Here is an 18,147-nt window from a genome sequence, read left to right on the forward strand (position 1 = left end):
GAAACACAATATCAACAATTGCTGCAACTATGGGGTTGGCACAACTATTATGATGGTTGATCAGTTGCAGGGCTGACATACTATCAGAGATTATGACTATTGTGCCTGCTGTGGTTGTCTGTGTGAACAGTAGGGTTTCCAAAATAGCAATCAGCTCAACTGCCATAATAATGGAGTGTTGATCCAGCTTGTGGAGGCCTTGTCCTTGGCTTCAGGGTACTCAGTAAACACTACCAGCACCGTTACTAGACTTGGACCCATCTGTATACACTACAAATGCATCGTGATACTGAGACAGAAATTCCATTGCTATTGTATTAGTTTCTTCCTGATTTTGAAAAGTTAAATTTGTTCTGGCATCGACCTGCAGAGTAGATGTTTCATGTGGTCTTTTGTAGTGCAGGAAAAACTTTTCCACACCTAGTGCCTTAATGCCTGTATCTCCATGTATTCAGTGGATACAGGTTGTGGTTGTTTATTTATCCAATGTCTTCTTCATTCACAATAGAATGTTAATTACCAGATTTTTTGTCAAGGGGCTCATACACTCCTGGAAATGGAAAAAAGAACACATTGACACCGGTGTGTCAGACCCACCATACTTGCTCCGGACACTGCGAGAGGGCTATACAAGCAATGATCACACGCACGGCACAGCGGACACACCAGGAACCGCGGTGTTGGCCGTCGAATGGCGCTAGCTGCGCAGCATTTGTGCACCGCCGCCGTCAGTGTCAGCCAGTTTGCCGTGGCATACGGAGCTCCATCGCAGTCTTTAACACTGGTAGCATGCCCCGACAGCGTGGACGTGAACCGTATGTGCAGTTGACGGACTTTGAGCGAGGGCGTATAGTGGGCATGCGGGAGGCCGGGTGGACGTACCGCCGAATTGCTCAACACGTGGGGCGTGAGGTCTCCACAGTACATCGATGTTGTCGCCAGTGGTCAGCGGAAGGTGCACGTGCCCGTCGACCTGGGACCGGACCGCAGCGACGCACGGATGCACGCCAAGACCGTAGGATCCTACGCAGTGCCGTAGGGGACCGCACCGCCACTTCCCAGCAAATTAGGGACACTGTTGCTCCTGGGGTATCGGCGAGGACCATTCGCAACCGTCTCCATGAAGCTGGGCTACGGTCCCGCACACCGTTAGGCCGTCTTCCGCTTACGCCCCAACATCGTGCAGCCCTCCTCCAGTGGTGTCGCGACAGGGGTGAATGGAGGGACGAATGGAGACGTGTCGTCTTCAGCGATGAGAGTCGCTTCTGCCTTGGTGCCAATGATGGTCGTATGCGTGTTTGGCGCCGTGCAGGTGAGCGCCACAATCAGGACTGCATACGACCTAGGCACACAGGGCCAACACCCGGCATCATGGTGTGGGGAGCGATCTCCTACACTGGCCGTACACCACTGGTGATCGTCGAGGGGACACTGAATAGTGCACGGTACATCCAAACCGTCATCGAACCCATCGTTCTACCATTCCTAGACCGGCAAGGGAACTTGCTGTTCCAACAGGACAATGCTCGTCCGCATGTATCCCGTGCCACCCAACGTGCTCTAGAAGGTGTAAGTCAACTACCCTGGCCAGCAAGATCTCCGGATCTGTCCCCCATTGAGCATGTTTGGGACTGGATGAAGCGTCGTCTCACGCGGTCTGCACGTCCAGCACGAACGCTGGTCCAACTGAGGGGCCAGGTGGAAATGGCATGGCAAGCCGTTCCACAGGACTACATCCAGCATCCATACGATCGTCTCTATGGGAGAATAGCAGCCTGCATTGCTGCGAAAGGTAGATATACACTGTACTAGTGCCGACATTGTGCATGCTCTGTTGCCTGTGTCTATGTGCCTGTGGTTCTGTCAGTGTGATCATGTGATGTATCTGACCCCAGGAATGTGTCAATAAAGTTTCCCCTTCCTGGGACAATGAATTCACGGTGTTCTTATTTCAATTTCCAGGAGTGTATTTGACAAAATAAAGTCATGAGAGAAATTTCTTGCAGGAGGAGTATTCATTGCAGCTTTAATGGTGGGTCATTCTCTTCAACCAGTAATACGTTGGTTACAAATGCCCGTGTAACTATACGCAAGGCTTTGTACTGCATAACGTCAAGTCTTTGGAGCATGTTGTCTGATGCTGGTCCACAGCACAGGTGTCAAAGAGTGTCCTATGGACCAGTATAAATTCATTGCTGTCTGCCAATCAGAGCCCAACCATACTATAGTTGTTGCTCCAATGAGACTGCAGGCTTTTTGACATCTGGTAATGATGTGTTGGATATGAGGAGCCCATCTTAATTTATCATCAATAATCATCCAAAGAGAGTGAGTTGTTTTCCCCACAACTGTACAAATATGTTGTCACAGTTGCATTGTTTGGGTAAGTGGAATCCTACAGCGAGTAAAGACCATAAGCTAGGCTTGCTGTCAGATATTTTGAAGCCATTTTCTGTACACCACTCATACAGATGTATGAGATGAGCCTGCATTTTCAGATGACAGGACTGAAGAGTACTGTCTTCAGAATATACACATAAGATGTCTGTATATTGTAATATTTGGTTGTCACTGGCAAAGAGGTCATGAAGGTCTGCAATGTAGAGAGTAAATAATAAGGGAGTCAAGACTGATCCCAGTGGGAGTCCTCTGCTAGTTTCTCCGGGTTCTAGTGTAGTTCCATATTGCAACTTAATTTTTTCTCATTTCTCAGGAAACTTACAATGTTACACATGGTGGTTTTGGAATCTGGAGTTTCTTCAGCTTTTTTCCCCTAAAATTGACAAGGTAACATTATCCTATGCTATAGTCAAGTCTATGAGTGCAACTATCGTATAATTATTCCAAGAGAAATTTAGGTACAGCTAACCATAAAAGGATTTCAGTCATCCCTTTTCCTTGTTGTTTTTAAGTAATATTTTCTTTTTTTCACTCCACCATTCTAACTGCTGTTTAATAATCCTTTCCATTATCTTCACCAAACACAGTAGAAGGTGACAGGCTGATACAACTCCAGTTTATCACATATTTTACCCGAGTTTTGGATGGGGGCAGCATGACAAGTTTTCAACGAGTCAAATTTTGATCTTTTGTGCCCCTACACTATTGTAAATTTTAAGCATCAGGAGTTTAACTTTGCATGGGGTTAGTCGTAGCATTTTCCCTTGGGAGAGTGCAGTGGTTTACGTACTCTTTTCTCTGTTTTTGATACATAACTCATAAATAAGACAACTAAGAGTTTCCTCTAATCTAAAAACAACCATGTACCCTCATAATGTACTCTGCTACCAAAGTAGTTTCTTTTTGTGTGTAGTAAACTCTTGACACATTGAAGGAAGCCCCATAATTCTTTTCTTGAAAATGGAGGCCAAGAAACCTCCGACCTGTATGCAAGGTAAGCTATCTTTCTCAATTCAGTCAGGTGATCAAAGTAACGAAGGATGGCCTCAGTCCAGCCAGTGAGTGACATTCATGCTGATATGAGATACAAGTTTCAACAAGTTGCACCTGCTGTGTTAAACAACTCATTTAAATCTCGGAAGAGGCCTCCTGGCAAACATATTGATGGCTTTTGGGTTTTTTTCATGACTTGCCTGGTATTTTCCTAGGGGAATCAACATTCAATTAATGCTGTAGCACAGAAACCCAGCACACACAATCTTTGCATTTGTCTTGACTGTGCAGCAAAATTAGCCATTGGTGCAAAAAACTAGGCATCCCATGCTAGGCTCAGATGCAGTATTACAATGGATAATACCATATATTGGCCGTTAAGGCATAAGAAAACAGCTGTGTGGCCAGTATACACATCTGTCTTGAGCCCAGTTGTTTGTGAACTCAGCACTGTTCACCATTCACCATTGGACAAGGACAGACTGGCCAAACCATATACATTGGAAGGTGATGCAGTATCAGCATTTCCAAAGGTAAGTGAGGTACCACAGCTACAGTACTGAAATGTGGTCTATTAGGAATGAAAACCAGTGAATTACAATGAATCCTGGTGTCTTTTATGTAGCGGTAATGGCAATAAACTACATAGTATAAGCAGTGGCAGTAACACCACTATAGTGCACACACACACCTCTCAAATGTCATTAGCGGTCCTCTTTTCTCTTTTTGAAGATGTGTCTGTTCTGCCAGAGCTGTATCTTCATTTTAACAGAGCAGTTTTTGGGAGTGGGAATCCTTCTGTGCTCTCTTGATGGATGGGGTGTTGATACCTACCAGTGATACGTCCAATCTGCTAAGAGTTTATGCGCTAGTAGAATTTCAATATTTTATTTCATTTCTAAAGTTGGTAGGGAACAAGAGGCCAATTTAGACAAAGTCCCAGTTATCTGGAAAAGTTTAATGTAACTTAAGTATGGAAGGCACTGCAGAGTTACCAGTAATCTATTTAACAGCTTTTTCATGTGAACGGATATCGGTCTCATGGTCAAGCAGTTTACATTGATTTCTTTTTATAGAGACATGTACCATCCATGCAGTCCATGATGTTAAACCAAGATCTCTGCTCTCCAAGACACTATGTCCTGCCAACTGTGCTGTATTGCCCAGGATTTACAATATTGTAGGATGGTAGAATTGGAAAGTAAGCAGCTCATGAACCCTGGGTGTTCCATGCCTATAGCCAGCTATATGTCAAATTCTATGGGGTGCTTACCATTCAGGGTGACTAAGGTCCACATACAGGCTTGAGATGAAAATTCTCCTTCCCTGCTCCCTCTAAAACAAAGAGACATGGCAGAGAGACAGTCAGAAAATATAGCCTGATACATAGCGTTAACCTGTCGGAGATGTTTGAGGCAACATTCTATTTGTAATTACTCACCTATTCACATGACTTTAAAACTGGAGTTGAAAACAAGAGTTATTTTTTTCCTTTTCTTCTTCTTCCATACTTTTCATACCAACCAAATGTGTGTTGCTGTACTGTAACATACCATTCCCCCTCCCACTTCTCATCTGTTCTCAAGATGCCAGTTATCCTAACTATAATTTACTTTTCACATCACACCATCCACAGAACTTAACTAGATTGCTTTCTATTCATTTTTGTCTGCATGTAGCCAGAACCATTGTCTTCCATTTGACACTTCTGAATTCATTTGTATTCACTGATGTGCATCTCTGACACAAATACATAACAAGTGTGCCCCTAAATACATACTTTTTCATTATTTTTTATGTGCATCATCTTTGTAATAAAGATCTTAAACATTTTAAAAGAGCTGCTCTTATAGTACATTTTTTCCTCTGGTGTAATTGTCACTGAATGTACCTTACAGCATAAATTAATGTTACAATTGGTGTTCAAGGCTACATTGAGAGTAATTTATAGGATAAACACATAATTAGGCCTCATACTTATCAGAACTATACTATTACTTGAAAGAAATTAGTCATTTATTGTGACTGTAATGCACTAGCTTCAAAAATTATAGCAAGCACAATAAATTTTTCCTCTAGCTGGCAGCATCAGGCAAGTAATGACAGTGCAGCAAGTCTTCGATCGTACCTCAGTTAACTATGCAGAAGCGGCCAATACAGAAGATAAACAGTTCACTGCTTTAATTTATTGTCTTGTGACTCATCTTGATCTGGATGGCACCTCACGCATTACTGCCACGAGATGGTAAGATTTGTGCAGAAGCATTGGTAGCATGTCAATCCTTATACAACGTACTGATATGCATTATTTGTGTTATCCACTTTACATGTTCAATATAATACAAAATATTTGAAGGACAAACAAAAGAAGTTCAACATGGCAGAATATAAAATATTAAAGTATATATGTTATAGTGTAATGCACTGTCTGCATGTGCTGAGGGTTTTTTAGTATCAGCTGTGATCTATTTGTCTCTTTACTTGGGTCTACATATTGTGTAGTGTGTGTCATAGTGGGTAATGTATATATACATGCATGCATAAATTAGTGACTTATTGTATAGGAGACTTGTCAATCAATGTAAGTAAAGTAAATGAGATACATACAAAGTGTCAAGAAATACTACATTAAATTTAGTTTACAACCATCATTACAAGTTTACCACACTGTGATAGTTTTCCGTTTTAATTTATTATAAATTTTCTTTAATCTATGAGATGATAAAGTAAAATTTTCTGTTTTTTAGTATAACACATATGTTGAAAATGAATTACTTGAAATAACTATGAATTGTTGTTATAAATATAAATACTTTATGAATATAAATAAATGGAATAGATAAAATATTTAGATCCCTAAATAGTGGACAATATGATCCCTAGGCTTTATATTACACACATTTTGAATTATAGTTTTCTGTAATCATCTTTTTTGTGCCACTTTTTTTTATTTATCTACAAATTCCATAGATCCTGTTATTTATATGATGCTAGGATGTAGAACGACTTGAGTAATATATGTTCACAGACCATGGTATCAATTAGTTTACTAGACATAAATTACATAAGACTTGCTAAAATAATAATGAACTAAAATAAAGTCGTAGGAATAATACATTATGCAAAGTTTATCACATTGCAAAAGCCTATTTGTCACAGTAAGTATACGGTTACAAATAGGAACAAAAAGAACATAAACAAACAACAGTAAATATAAATACATACAAAGACTACTTTTCTCTGTTAAAGTATTCATCAAGTGAGTAAAACATTTTCTCGATTAAATATGTCTTTAGATTGTTTTTGAATGATGCACTGTTACTACGTAGACTTTTTATGTAGCTCGGTAAAAAGTCAAATATTTTGACACTGGAGTAATGCACTCCTTTCTGTACCCGAGTTAAACTTTTTAGTTCAAAGTGGAGGTCAGCCTTCTTTCTTGTATTGGGATAATGGAAGCTTTCATTGGTTTCATAGTGGGCAGGATTGTCAACCAAGAAACTCAGTAGGGAAAAAATATACTGGCAGGTTGTGGAAAGTATTCCAAGTTTTTTAAAGAGCGTACAGCAGGAGGTTCTCGGGGGTACGCTGCACATTATACGGACTACTATTTTCTGCATGAGGAAGATTTTTTTTAGATGAGGGTGAATTGCCCCAGAAGATGATGCCATAACACATAATGGAGTGGAAGTATGCAAAGTATGTGGACTTCGTGACATTTATGTCTCCAAATTGTGAGATTGTCCTAATGGCAAAAATTGCTGAGGACAGCCTTTTTCCAGTCTCGAGGACATGGTGGTCCCAGTTGAGCCTACTGTCTATGTGGAGGCCTAAGAATTTGGTGCAGTGTACCCTTTCTATCTGATTATTGTTATTTAAAACAGTAATCTCCAGGGGGAGTTTGTGGTCAAGACTGAAATGGATATAATTTGTTTTGCTCAGGTCTACTGTGAGTGAGTTCACTTGGAGCCAGGTTAATAGTACTGTAAGTAATTTGTTGGCATCAATCTCTATATCAGTGAGCTGTTTGTTACTAATCAAAATGCTGGTGTCGTCAGCAAACATGGTGAACTTGCAAGTATTGCATGAAAAAGGTAGGTCATTTACGTATATCAGAAACAGCAACGGACCAAGGATGGATCCCTGGGGTAACTCCATGGAGTACAGTGCTCCAGTCTGACTCTACTACTTCTCCCTCTTTATTGCTCCCATTGAGAATTACCTTCTGCTTCCTGTTTTGGAGGTAGGATTTTAGCCAGCTTCCCAGTGCCCCAGTGATCCCATAGTGGCGTGGTTTGTTGAGGAGTATTTTGTGGTCCACACAGTCGAAGGCTTTGGACAGATCACAGTATATTCCAACTGCCTTCATTTTATTATTTAGGGATTCCAGTATATCATTTGTGAAAGAAAATATGGCCTCAGTTGTGGACATACTTTTCCGGAAACCGAACTGTCTATCACTTATGATGCCAAAGTTTTCTAGGTGCCTTACAATTCTGGAGTGCAGTAGTTTCTCATGGACTTTAGCAAAAGTGGACAGGAGGGAGATTGGACGATAGTTTGAGACTTGCGTTTTGTCTCCCTTTTTGTGGAGAGGCTTCACTATAGCAAGTTTCATGCCCTCTGAGAAAACACCCTGGTACATAGAGGCATTAAATATATGGGCTAATACTTTGCTTAATTGGTCAGAGCAGGTTTTTAACAGCTTACTGGAGATATTATCTACACCAGATGATCCCTTACATTTTAATGAGGCAATGGTTTTTTTAATCTCATATCTGGTTATGGGGGATGTCCTTATCTCGCTCACTGGAACGGGAAAAATGTGCTTCAGTAGATCCATGGCACTTTCTAAGGATCCATTGCAACCTATTTGCTCTGCAGCACTTATGAAGTAGTCATTGAATGCATTCGCAATAGTCTCTTGGTTGTTTACAGTATTGTCATCAATGTTTAGTACAATGTCTACTGGTTTACTGGTACTGTTTGTACCAGTCTCGCTCCTTATTATGTCCCAGATTGCTTTAATTTTATTACTGGATTGGTTGATTTTGGATCTAAAATATATGCTTTTTGAAAGTTTGATTACCTTACTCAAACTTTTACAATACTTTTTATAATGATTTATTTGACTGGGGTTTCCTGATTCTTTTGCCGTTATGTACAAAATTCTTTTTTGCTTGCAAGATGTCCTAATCCCATTTGTTATCCATGGTTTTTTTGTGTTTTCTTTTGGTACATTCCCATAAACCTTTTTTGGGAAGGAGGTTTCAAATATTGATGCAATTTCTTTACTAAACAGGTTATACTTGGAATTTACATCTGTTTCGGAATATATGTGACTCCAATTTACATTATGGAGGCATGATTTGAATGTTTAGATTGTTTGTAAATTTATGGGCCTGAATACCTTCCACGTTGGCTCAGTTTTATTCTGACAAACATTTATATTTTTGATGGTAAGTCTTTGACCATCATGGTCAGAAAGACCATTTATTATTTTACTAACGCTGATACTGCCCAATTTCTCTTGGTCTACAAAAATGTTGTCAATTAGTGTGCTTGAATATGAAGTTACTCTGGTGGGAAAATTGACCACTGGCAGAAGGTTGTAGGTGTACATCAGATTTTCTAGGTCTGTCTTCCCACTACTATGTATAAGAAAGTTGATGTTGAAATCTACAAGTAGTACAACATCTCTTTTATAGTTGAATAAGTGCAGTAAAAGCAAATCAAGCTGCATTCCCCTAAAAGATTATTCCATATCTTACAATAGAGTCAAAGAAGCTGTGATAAACAATTTTTCTAGAGTCCATGTCACATTCATAGGATGGTGGTATCACTGCAAAAGCAGGATTGTTTAACATGGTTGCCAAGTAGCATATGTGAAATGGCCCTGATACCTTTTCTACTATAAATATCCCTGTGAATTTTACAAAATCTGCTTCCCTAAGTTCTTGTTTTTTTTAGCAGTTTAGAAGCTATTAGATTTTGATTATTTAGTTTCGAATGGTATTACTTGGGTTATTGACTTGTTTTATTTCAGTCCACTGAGATCACACAAATGTTCTAAGCTATTTAGAGTATCAACAACTCTTTTGGAAATTTTTCCTGTGGTTTCAGTTTCAGTTTGCAGAGATATCTTGTCTGCAAATAAAACTGAGTAGGATGTTACATTAAGAGTTAACTCATTTACACCAAATAAGAATAGGACTGGGCCTAAAGCAGAATTTGTGGGATTACCTGTGAAATAATGTTCCAGTCTGAGAATCAGTGTTCTATGCCTGATGTTACAACTGCTGTTTTCTTTCTCTGTAAATACAATTTGAATTATTTCAAAACACTACCATTAATCCTGCATCTTTATAGTTTATGGAGCACAGGTTTACACAATCAAAAACCTTCACAAGGTCACAAAACATTCCTGTTATCTTTTGAGACTTGTCAGGAGATAAGGAAACTTTCTCAACAAGAAGTTTTGTCTTTATGGAAGGCAACCTAATTTAATGTGAATGATATTAGATTTTGCTATGAAAGTTTATATCTGTTTTCCAAGATTGCATGAAGACTGGCTGGTTAGTAGTTTCTGACAGCTTTACTATTACATACTTTACAGCATCTGAGAGGCATTCTTCTTCAAATGACTGATTGATTATTATGGTTAGGGGTCCTGATTTATACTGGAAACTGTTTTAGTTAGTGATGTACAGAATCCTCATTTGGGATGGCATTATGTGGGGCCGACATGTGCCGCTGGTTGTTATGGAAGGCACCATAATGGCTGTATGATACGTGAATGCCATCCTCTGACAGATAGTGCAGCATATTGGTGAGGCATTCGTCTTCATGGACGACAATTCATGCCCCCATCATGCACATCTTGTGGATGCCTTCCTTCAGGATAACAACATCGCTCGATTAGAGTGGCCAGCATGTTCTCCAGACAGGAACCCTATCAAACATGCCTGGGATAGATTTAAAAGGGCTGTTTATGGATGACGTGACTCACCAGCCATTCTGAAGGATCTACACCGAATTGCCATTGAGGAGTGGGACAATCTGGGCCACCATCTCTGAAGGTCTCACTGTATGGTGGTACAACATGCAATGTGTGGTTTTCATGAGCAATAAAAAGGCAGAAATGATGTTGATCACTATTTCAATTTTCTGTACAGGTTCTGGAACTCTTGGAAACCGAGGTGATACAAAACTTTTTTTGATATGTGTATATTACAAATATGATTATTAAGCAGAGCAGCACCTCAGTCACGGTTACAGTACTGGGAGAGAGCAACTAACATAAAACATCATCTCACACACACACACACACACACACACACACACACACACACACACACACACATACTTATGCGTGCATGCAAACAACGATCGGTAGGAATGTGGGGAAGACAGCAATTGTGCAGTCGAGACCTGTGATACATGGGTACCAGAACCAGTGAGCTGCAGTGCATGATGAAGATGACAGGGAAGTGTATTGGGAGAGAGTGGTAGGTCAGAGGAAGAAGAAGCTGTTAAGTTGAGGGGAGGGGGACAGTGAATTAGCCGATCCTGAGGACAGGGTGGTCATGAGAGGAAGAACTTGTTAAAAGAATAAGTCCTATCTCCATAGATCATGTGATGATTTCCACAGTATTTGAGCAAGCATTCAAAAATTGTTAAATTCAATATTTACAAACTATTCATTAACTGATGAAAAGTGCTATCAGGTCTGACTGGAAATGTAAAACTGAGTAACAGAGAGAAATTATGCTATAATTGCCTGAAATGATAGTGAAAACTAAGTTCAATTTCATTCCCTTCATTTCTGAAACTGAGTGTTGGGAAGGGACTTGGTAGCAAATTCAGGAATAAACAAGTGACGATATAGAACAAAATTTTTCTGCATAGACTTTTCTTCCTTTAGTAGTTATAGCTAGACCTAGCAAATTTCACTTATTATGCACCCTGTTGACACATATAGTGCAGCTAACTTTCTACAGCTCTTCTCAGTTGAGGAACATTATATGTTGCTTCAGGCCAGGCTGTGGTTTTTGAAGATTTCACACTGCAACACAAAGTAATTAGTTTTATGAACAGTTGGAGACGTTATACAATTTTTCATTGGCATAAAAATATGCTGAGCACAGGGGATGAACTTTCTTCCTTTCTGTTTTTTCTTCATTTTTATTCCATTGTTACAATTAAATGAGGAAACAATCCTGGCTAGGTAAAAACGAGGAGGATTATCAAATGCCGTAAGCCAAGTTAACAGGAATCTATCATAATCACTGCCTTTTAACATACAAAGGAAACCAGAGTAATAATATTAGTCTCATATGACAAACTTTTATTGCAGATGCATATGTGTTGCTCTTATAAACTGAACCAAGAATAAAAACTGTGTTCAGCATTTAACTTGTTTTATATTGGTGCCTTTAAAACTTTTTTTGAATAATAATCACTAATTACAGCAACAGTACCAGTAAAGATTCCCATGCCTACAGTGAAAACAGTAATAACAATAATAATATCATCTATGCACTATTTATTGTCACCCATCTGTGCAGTTTGCCTTACTGCATATAAACTGTTTTAAATAGTATTAAGGTTTTGCAAACCAAAGGAAATTCTTCTTCATTTTTATTTTTCCCAGTAATGGCCATATGTTTTATGACAGACAAGTATGTTCATTTTTTGGACATATGAAATTCTTTCTGTCAAGTGTGCCAAACACTTCAGCACATTCAAATGCCTAATAATATTATAATTTGTGGTACTTCATCACAAAAGTGACTATATTAATTATGAAATTTAATGTAGTTCAAGATGCCAGCTGCCAATTGATGGGATCTGTATAAATCTGGAGTGTCCTGTGGGATCAGGAGCTGAAATTGCTGCTCCAGACACTGTATTTGATATAAGAATGAGACTTACGGATCACACTGGATCACTGGAAAACTGTCGTTTAACAGGCACCGCTGCTGAAAGAGTCCTCAATTGCACAGTAAGGATAACTATTCAAACTGGTTTTTGTTTCTGATAATAGTTTGTTTTTGTAAGTTTATGGAAAATACATTTGTCTGAGTTACATAGAAAATTAATTGTGTTTATTATTGTGGAAATCATTTTAAACCTTATTATGTAAATATTTTAGAATTAAAGGAGAACACTCACCGAAATATGCCCTCACATGGTGCCAACGGGACTGACGGTTCCGTGGACTAGATGTGGTGGAGGTAGTGTTGGGTGGAGTGGGTAGAGGGAGAGGGAGGTGGTAGGCAGGAAGAGAAATGCGGCGGAGTGGCTAGCGGCTCAGATGGAAGCAGCCAGTTTGGTGGCTTGGAAAGCAGGATGGAGTGATGGCAGGTATAGGGGCTGGCATGACTGTAGCGGCCAATGGGATGTGGCACATGCTAAAGGCAACTTGGGTATGTGAACTGGTAGGGAGTGACAGGATGGAGGAAGGGGAGACCATTGGGAGAAGGTTGTGGGGACAGTGGGTTACTTGATTACAGGAGGGAGGATGTGGTTTAAGGATAACTCCCCTCTGCAGGATGACTCAGTTTGTGAAGCAGCCATTGAAATTGAGCATGTTATCTCAGCTGCATGTTGTGCCTCCAGGTGGTCAACTTTATTCTTCAAAACAGATTGGCAGTAGCCATTCATTCTAGTGGGCAGCTGGTTGGCAATCATACCAACATAACAGGTTGCACAGTGTTGGTATATGACATGGCTGCTTTCATGGGAGGTCCAGCCTTTGATGGTACATGATAACCCTCTGACAGGGCTGGAGAAGGAGGTGCTGGGTGGGTGGATAAGGCAGGTCTTGCATCTTTGTTTGCCACAGGAATCGACTAGGGTATTGTGTAGGTTGGATGGGTGGTGGAACCCCACTCTAGGAGGGGTGGGAAGGGTCTTGGGTATGATGTCCCTTATTTCAGGGCAGTGTGAGAGATAATCAAAGGCCTGAAGAAGGACATGGTTCAGTTGTTCTACTCCAGGGCAACAATGGGTGATGAGCAGGGTGGTACTTTGTAGTTTAGCTGACTCTTGGGGTGGTGGGAGGGGGTGGAAGGGGTTGAGGATATGGCACAGGAAATCTTTTTGTGGATTATATTTTGGTGTGTGTGTGGGGGGGGGGGGGGGTACTGCATGTCTGTGAAGGCCTTTTTGAGGCTTTCAGCATACTGGGCAAGGGAGTTCTCATCACTGCAGATACATTGTCCATGGGTGGCTGGGCTGTATAGGAGGGTGATTTTTTGGTGTGGAAGTGATGGAGACTGCCGAAATGCAGGTACTGTTGGTGTTCATTGGTTCATTGGGTTTACTATAGACAGAGGTGTGGATGGAGTCATCTGCAATGTGGAGGTCAACATCCAGGAAGATACTCTGTAAACTGAAGATAGTGGGGGGGGGGATGAAAGCAACTAATGATATTAACTGCATCGAGACTTTATGTGGAATCGGTGGTGACAAGTGTGAAAATGTTTGCTGGACTCGGACTCGAACTTGGGGTGCGCTAACATGGTGTTACATTAACCACTGCACCACCAAGACACAAAAGTTTTGCACAAATGCACAGACTGTCTTGGCATGCTCCCTGGCCAACCCACACTCCCAACTTGGCACCACGTATCTGCAGTTGAACAATGATGTGCATCCTCACTGAAGATTCAATTATATGAATGTGCAAAATCCACAACTATGACACATATCCTGTAAATTGAAGATACTTTATGCAGAATCGGTGGCGATGAGTGAAAATGTGTTCTGTACTGTGACTCAAGCCTGGGATCTCCTGTTTACTAGGCAGCTGCATTAACCACTGCGCCACCCGAATGCAGCGTTTATCACAAATGCACAAACAATTTTGGCCTGCTTCCTGGTCAACCCATACTCCCACCTAGTGCCACCTGTCAGCAGTTCCTTCCATGTCCTTCATGGTTGTTAATTTTAGATTCCCACCAGAGGTCAAACATTGATGTGCATGTGCACTGAAGATTGTGGATTCATTGCACACTGAGGCGAATCTGTTGTTTCAGACATGTGGATAAGGTGTCTTGGCCCTGAGCCCAGATCATGAAGATACCATCAATGCCTGAACCAGTGTAGGAAATTGTCTAGATGTCCCATAAACAGTTAAGCATAGGAGGATGCTATACAGGTGCCAAAGGCTGTGTTGCAGATTTGTTTGTAAACCTTCATTTCAAAAGAAAAATAGTTGTTGGTCAGGATATAATTGAAAAGGTGTATAAGGAATGAGGTGGTTGGTTTGGAGTCTGAAGGATGTTGGGTGAGGATGAGTTCGATGGTGGCAAGGCCGTGGGCATGATGGTGTTGGCGTAAAAGGTGGTGGCATCAACAGGAACAAGTAGGGATCCACGAGGTAAACGGATGGGGACAGCGGAAAGTCAGTGAAGGAAGTGGTTACTATCTTTGGAGTAGGAGCCTATATAAAGGGCAGTTGGTTTGAGGTATTGGTCAACAAGACTAGAAATTCTTTCAGTGGGAGCACAACAGGCAGCTACAATGGGACGTCCAAGATTGCTGGGTTTGTGGATTTTGGCAAGTATGTAGAAGGTGGATGTGCTGGTTGTTGTTGGGGTGAGGAGGGAGATGGACTCAGCTGAGAGGTTCTGGGAAGGGCCTACTAATTCCATGTAGCAGGTGAAGTCTGAATTGAATTGAATGAAATTTTAATTTTATTTAGCTATTACAGCAATTGATAAAGTCAAGTTACATATATACAAGTTATACAGCATATATACAAGAAGATCAATATGTCACTATTGGTTTTCCATAAAATACAATATTTAAAATCAAATAATATGAAAACATTACATCATAAATTACTCAGTTAAAGAAATTATGCTGTACTCTCCAAACCGGTACCTCGATGACATTTTACAGTCATAAAATTCCTGAAGTGAGTAGCAAGGATTTGCAACTAGCCAACTGAATAATTTGTATTAAATAAATCAGATGGAGCTTCTACCTATTGTAGTGGCAGTTTGTTAAACATATTCATACCTACCACTTCGTAGCTGTTCAGTGACTTGGATAATCTGTAGTAATGTATGTCAAGATGGCTACTATTTCTGGTTCCATGCGAGTGTACATCTCTTCTATGCTGGTATTCTGATAAGTTGCTCTTTATATGCAGTAGGGCAATGTAAATATACAAGTTTATAACAGTTAATATTTTTAAGTTGATAAACAGTGGTTTGCAGTGGGCCAGTTCATCTCTGTTTGTGATAATTCGAATTACTTTCTTCTGAAGTACCAAAATGTCCTGAAGGTGTGAGCTATTGCCCCATATTAAAACCCCATAAGATATAATGCTTTGGAAAAAAAGCAAAGTAGGCTGATCTTACATAGGCCACAGGTACATGGTTTTTTAAATTCCTTAACAAATACACCACTCTAGACAGCCTTGCACTAACGTATTTAATGTGTGGCTCCCAAGTCAATCTACTGTCTGTAACAATACCTAAGAACTTAACACTATCCAGGAAGTCTGCTACTGGCAGATCTCTTAAACTAAATACAATTTTTTGAGTTTTACTCTCATTAAGCAGGAACCCATTAGCATGAAACCAGACTGATGCTTGTGATATTGTGTCATTTGCCACAGTTTGGAGCATATCCATGTCTGAGCTGATACTGAAAAAAGTGGTATCATCTGTATAGAGGATGGAGTGAGTATTTATGTAAGATGGTAGATCGTTTGTCATTAGGATAAATATCAGAGGTCCTAATACTGAGCCTTGTGGCACACTGCACTTAACTTCAGCTAGTTGTGACCTCTCTTTACCAATACAAACAATTTGTTTACGGTTGCTGAGGAAAGATTCGAAGATGTTGTCAACTTCACTGTTTGTGATTCCATAATAAACTAGTTTGTTGAGGAATGAAATATGCTCCACACGATTGAAGGCTTTTATAAGATCACAAAAGGTAACCTGAGCAAATTTTTTTCCTTCATAAGCATTAAGCACTTTTTTAATCAGGGAGTCAATGGCATGGACTGTGGATTTGCCCTTCCTAAAGCCAAATTGTACTGCAGTAATAATGTTATTACTTGTCAGATAATCACACAACTGGGAGTTGATGATAGATTCAAAAACTTTAGATAAAATAGGTGTCAGAGATATTGGGTGATAGCTAGATGGGCAATTTTTGTCTCCTTTCTTGTAAATGGGCACTACCCTGGATAATTTTAATACATCTGGGAATACTCCTTCAGTTAGACATCTGTTTATACATTTAGTAAAAGGATATACTATGTTCCCAATTATCTTTTTTAACATATTACAAGAAATACCATACATATCTTCACTATCAGAGGGCCTAAAATTATTTACAATAGTTAAAACAACATCTGGTGTGACCTCTGTTAAAAGGAATCTGTCTTTCAAGGTGTAGTCTACATTATGATATTTAATGAGTTCAGCTACAGTTTCTTGCTGTCTCCCAATGCTTTCCCTAATTTGGTTAACAGATTTTATACAGTAGTTATTAAATTCATCTGCTGAAATTTCTACCTCAGCTTTCTACTTGCATTTGGCCACTGAATTTATTATATTCCATGTTTTTTTGCATTTATTTTTTGATGACTCAATGCTGACTAGGTTATGTTGTTTTTTTGGCCTCATTTAAAGCATACTTATATTCCTTTTGTGCTCTTGAGTACCTTTGTTTAGCCATATCAGTTTTCTGAAGTCTGTAAGAATCTCTATACAACAAGCACCTCCTTTTCATATTGGCTAGTTGAGCGGTATACCATGGATTCTTTTTCCTATGTCTATTACTGTTACTTTGAGGGTTAACTTTACATTTGTATTGAGGGCAGTTGGTCTCAAATATATTTAACAAAGAATGAAAAAATCTATCGAACAATGTATTGGCAGAGCCCTGGGCATTATTGTTAAACATATGTGACCAGTCATAATTACTAAGTGAGACCATGCAATTAGACAATTTTTCTTGGTCTTGTGATGACTATTTTAGGCTCTTTAAACTCCTTATAGTCCATATTAGGCCTATCTGTACCTATTTTTACCCAATTGTTATTGTGTATACTACCAAAATTATAGCAATTTCTTTCCATGCATGTTTGTTCACTGCAGGCCTCTGCTTTAGGTTCCAGGTGACACCAGATAATTTTACTTCTAACATGTCTGTCAATTTGTGTGAATGTTTCCTTGCTGGCTACTAATAGTAAATTTGCAATTAGTGCAATAATGTCAATACCAGTTTCCTGTTTTGTAGCAATGTCAGTGTTTTGTTCTATTAAGGTATTTTCATGAATAACTGTGAGTTTAACTTTGGCACTAATATTTTCTCCCGGGTTTTTCACAGAAAGGGTTGTTGAAGCTACAGCAGTTTTTATAGTATTTTCAAACCTCTCCATTCTAGATTCAGTATCTTCTAATCATGAGTTTAACTAATCATAATTTCTTTTCATTTCAGTTTTGCTTAGTTGACAGTTGAGCACTATTGGTGGACAAATTACCACTATTTGTTTGCATGTTATTCTGCAGTTCTCCTAACTTTCCTAAGATTGTTCTTAAAATCTCCCACTGGTCAAGTTTCTTATCCATTGGTTTGTAACTTTCACTTTCAAAATTATCTTGACTGCCCCTCTACTTCACAATTTTTATGTCAATTTTGTCACTCATTGTAACTTTGTGGGTTAGCACTTACCTCCAAAATATTGTAATATTCAGTATGTATCAGTACTTAGCTTGATTT

At 39.6% G+C, this 18,147-nt stretch overlaps 1 protein-coding gene across 1 annotated transcript in view; it reads left to right on the forward strand.

Annotated features, from left to right (window-relative positions):
- LOC124606120 (meiosis-specific with OB domain-containing protein) overlaps positions 1 to 18,147 on the forward strand; it is a 249,243-nt gene that overhangs the window by 220,564 nt on the left and 10,532 nt on the right. The window contains exons 7-8 of the mRNA XM_047138084.1: positions 5,473 to 5,638; positions 12,214 to 12,397. Of these exons, the coding sequence (XP_046994040.1) occupies positions 5,473 to 5,638; positions 12,214 to 12,397 (350 nt within the window). The remainder of the gene's footprint in view (positions 1 to 5,472; positions 5,639 to 12,213; positions 12,398 to 18,147) is intronic.

Source organism: Schistocerca americana, chromosome 3 (genome assembly GCF_021461395.2).
Source record: "Schistocerca americana isolate TAMUIC-IGC-003095 chromosome 3, iqSchAmer2.1, whole genome shotgun sequence".
Lineage (NCBI taxonomy): Eukaryota > Metazoa > Arthropoda > Insecta > Orthoptera > Acrididae > Schistocerca > Schistocerca americana.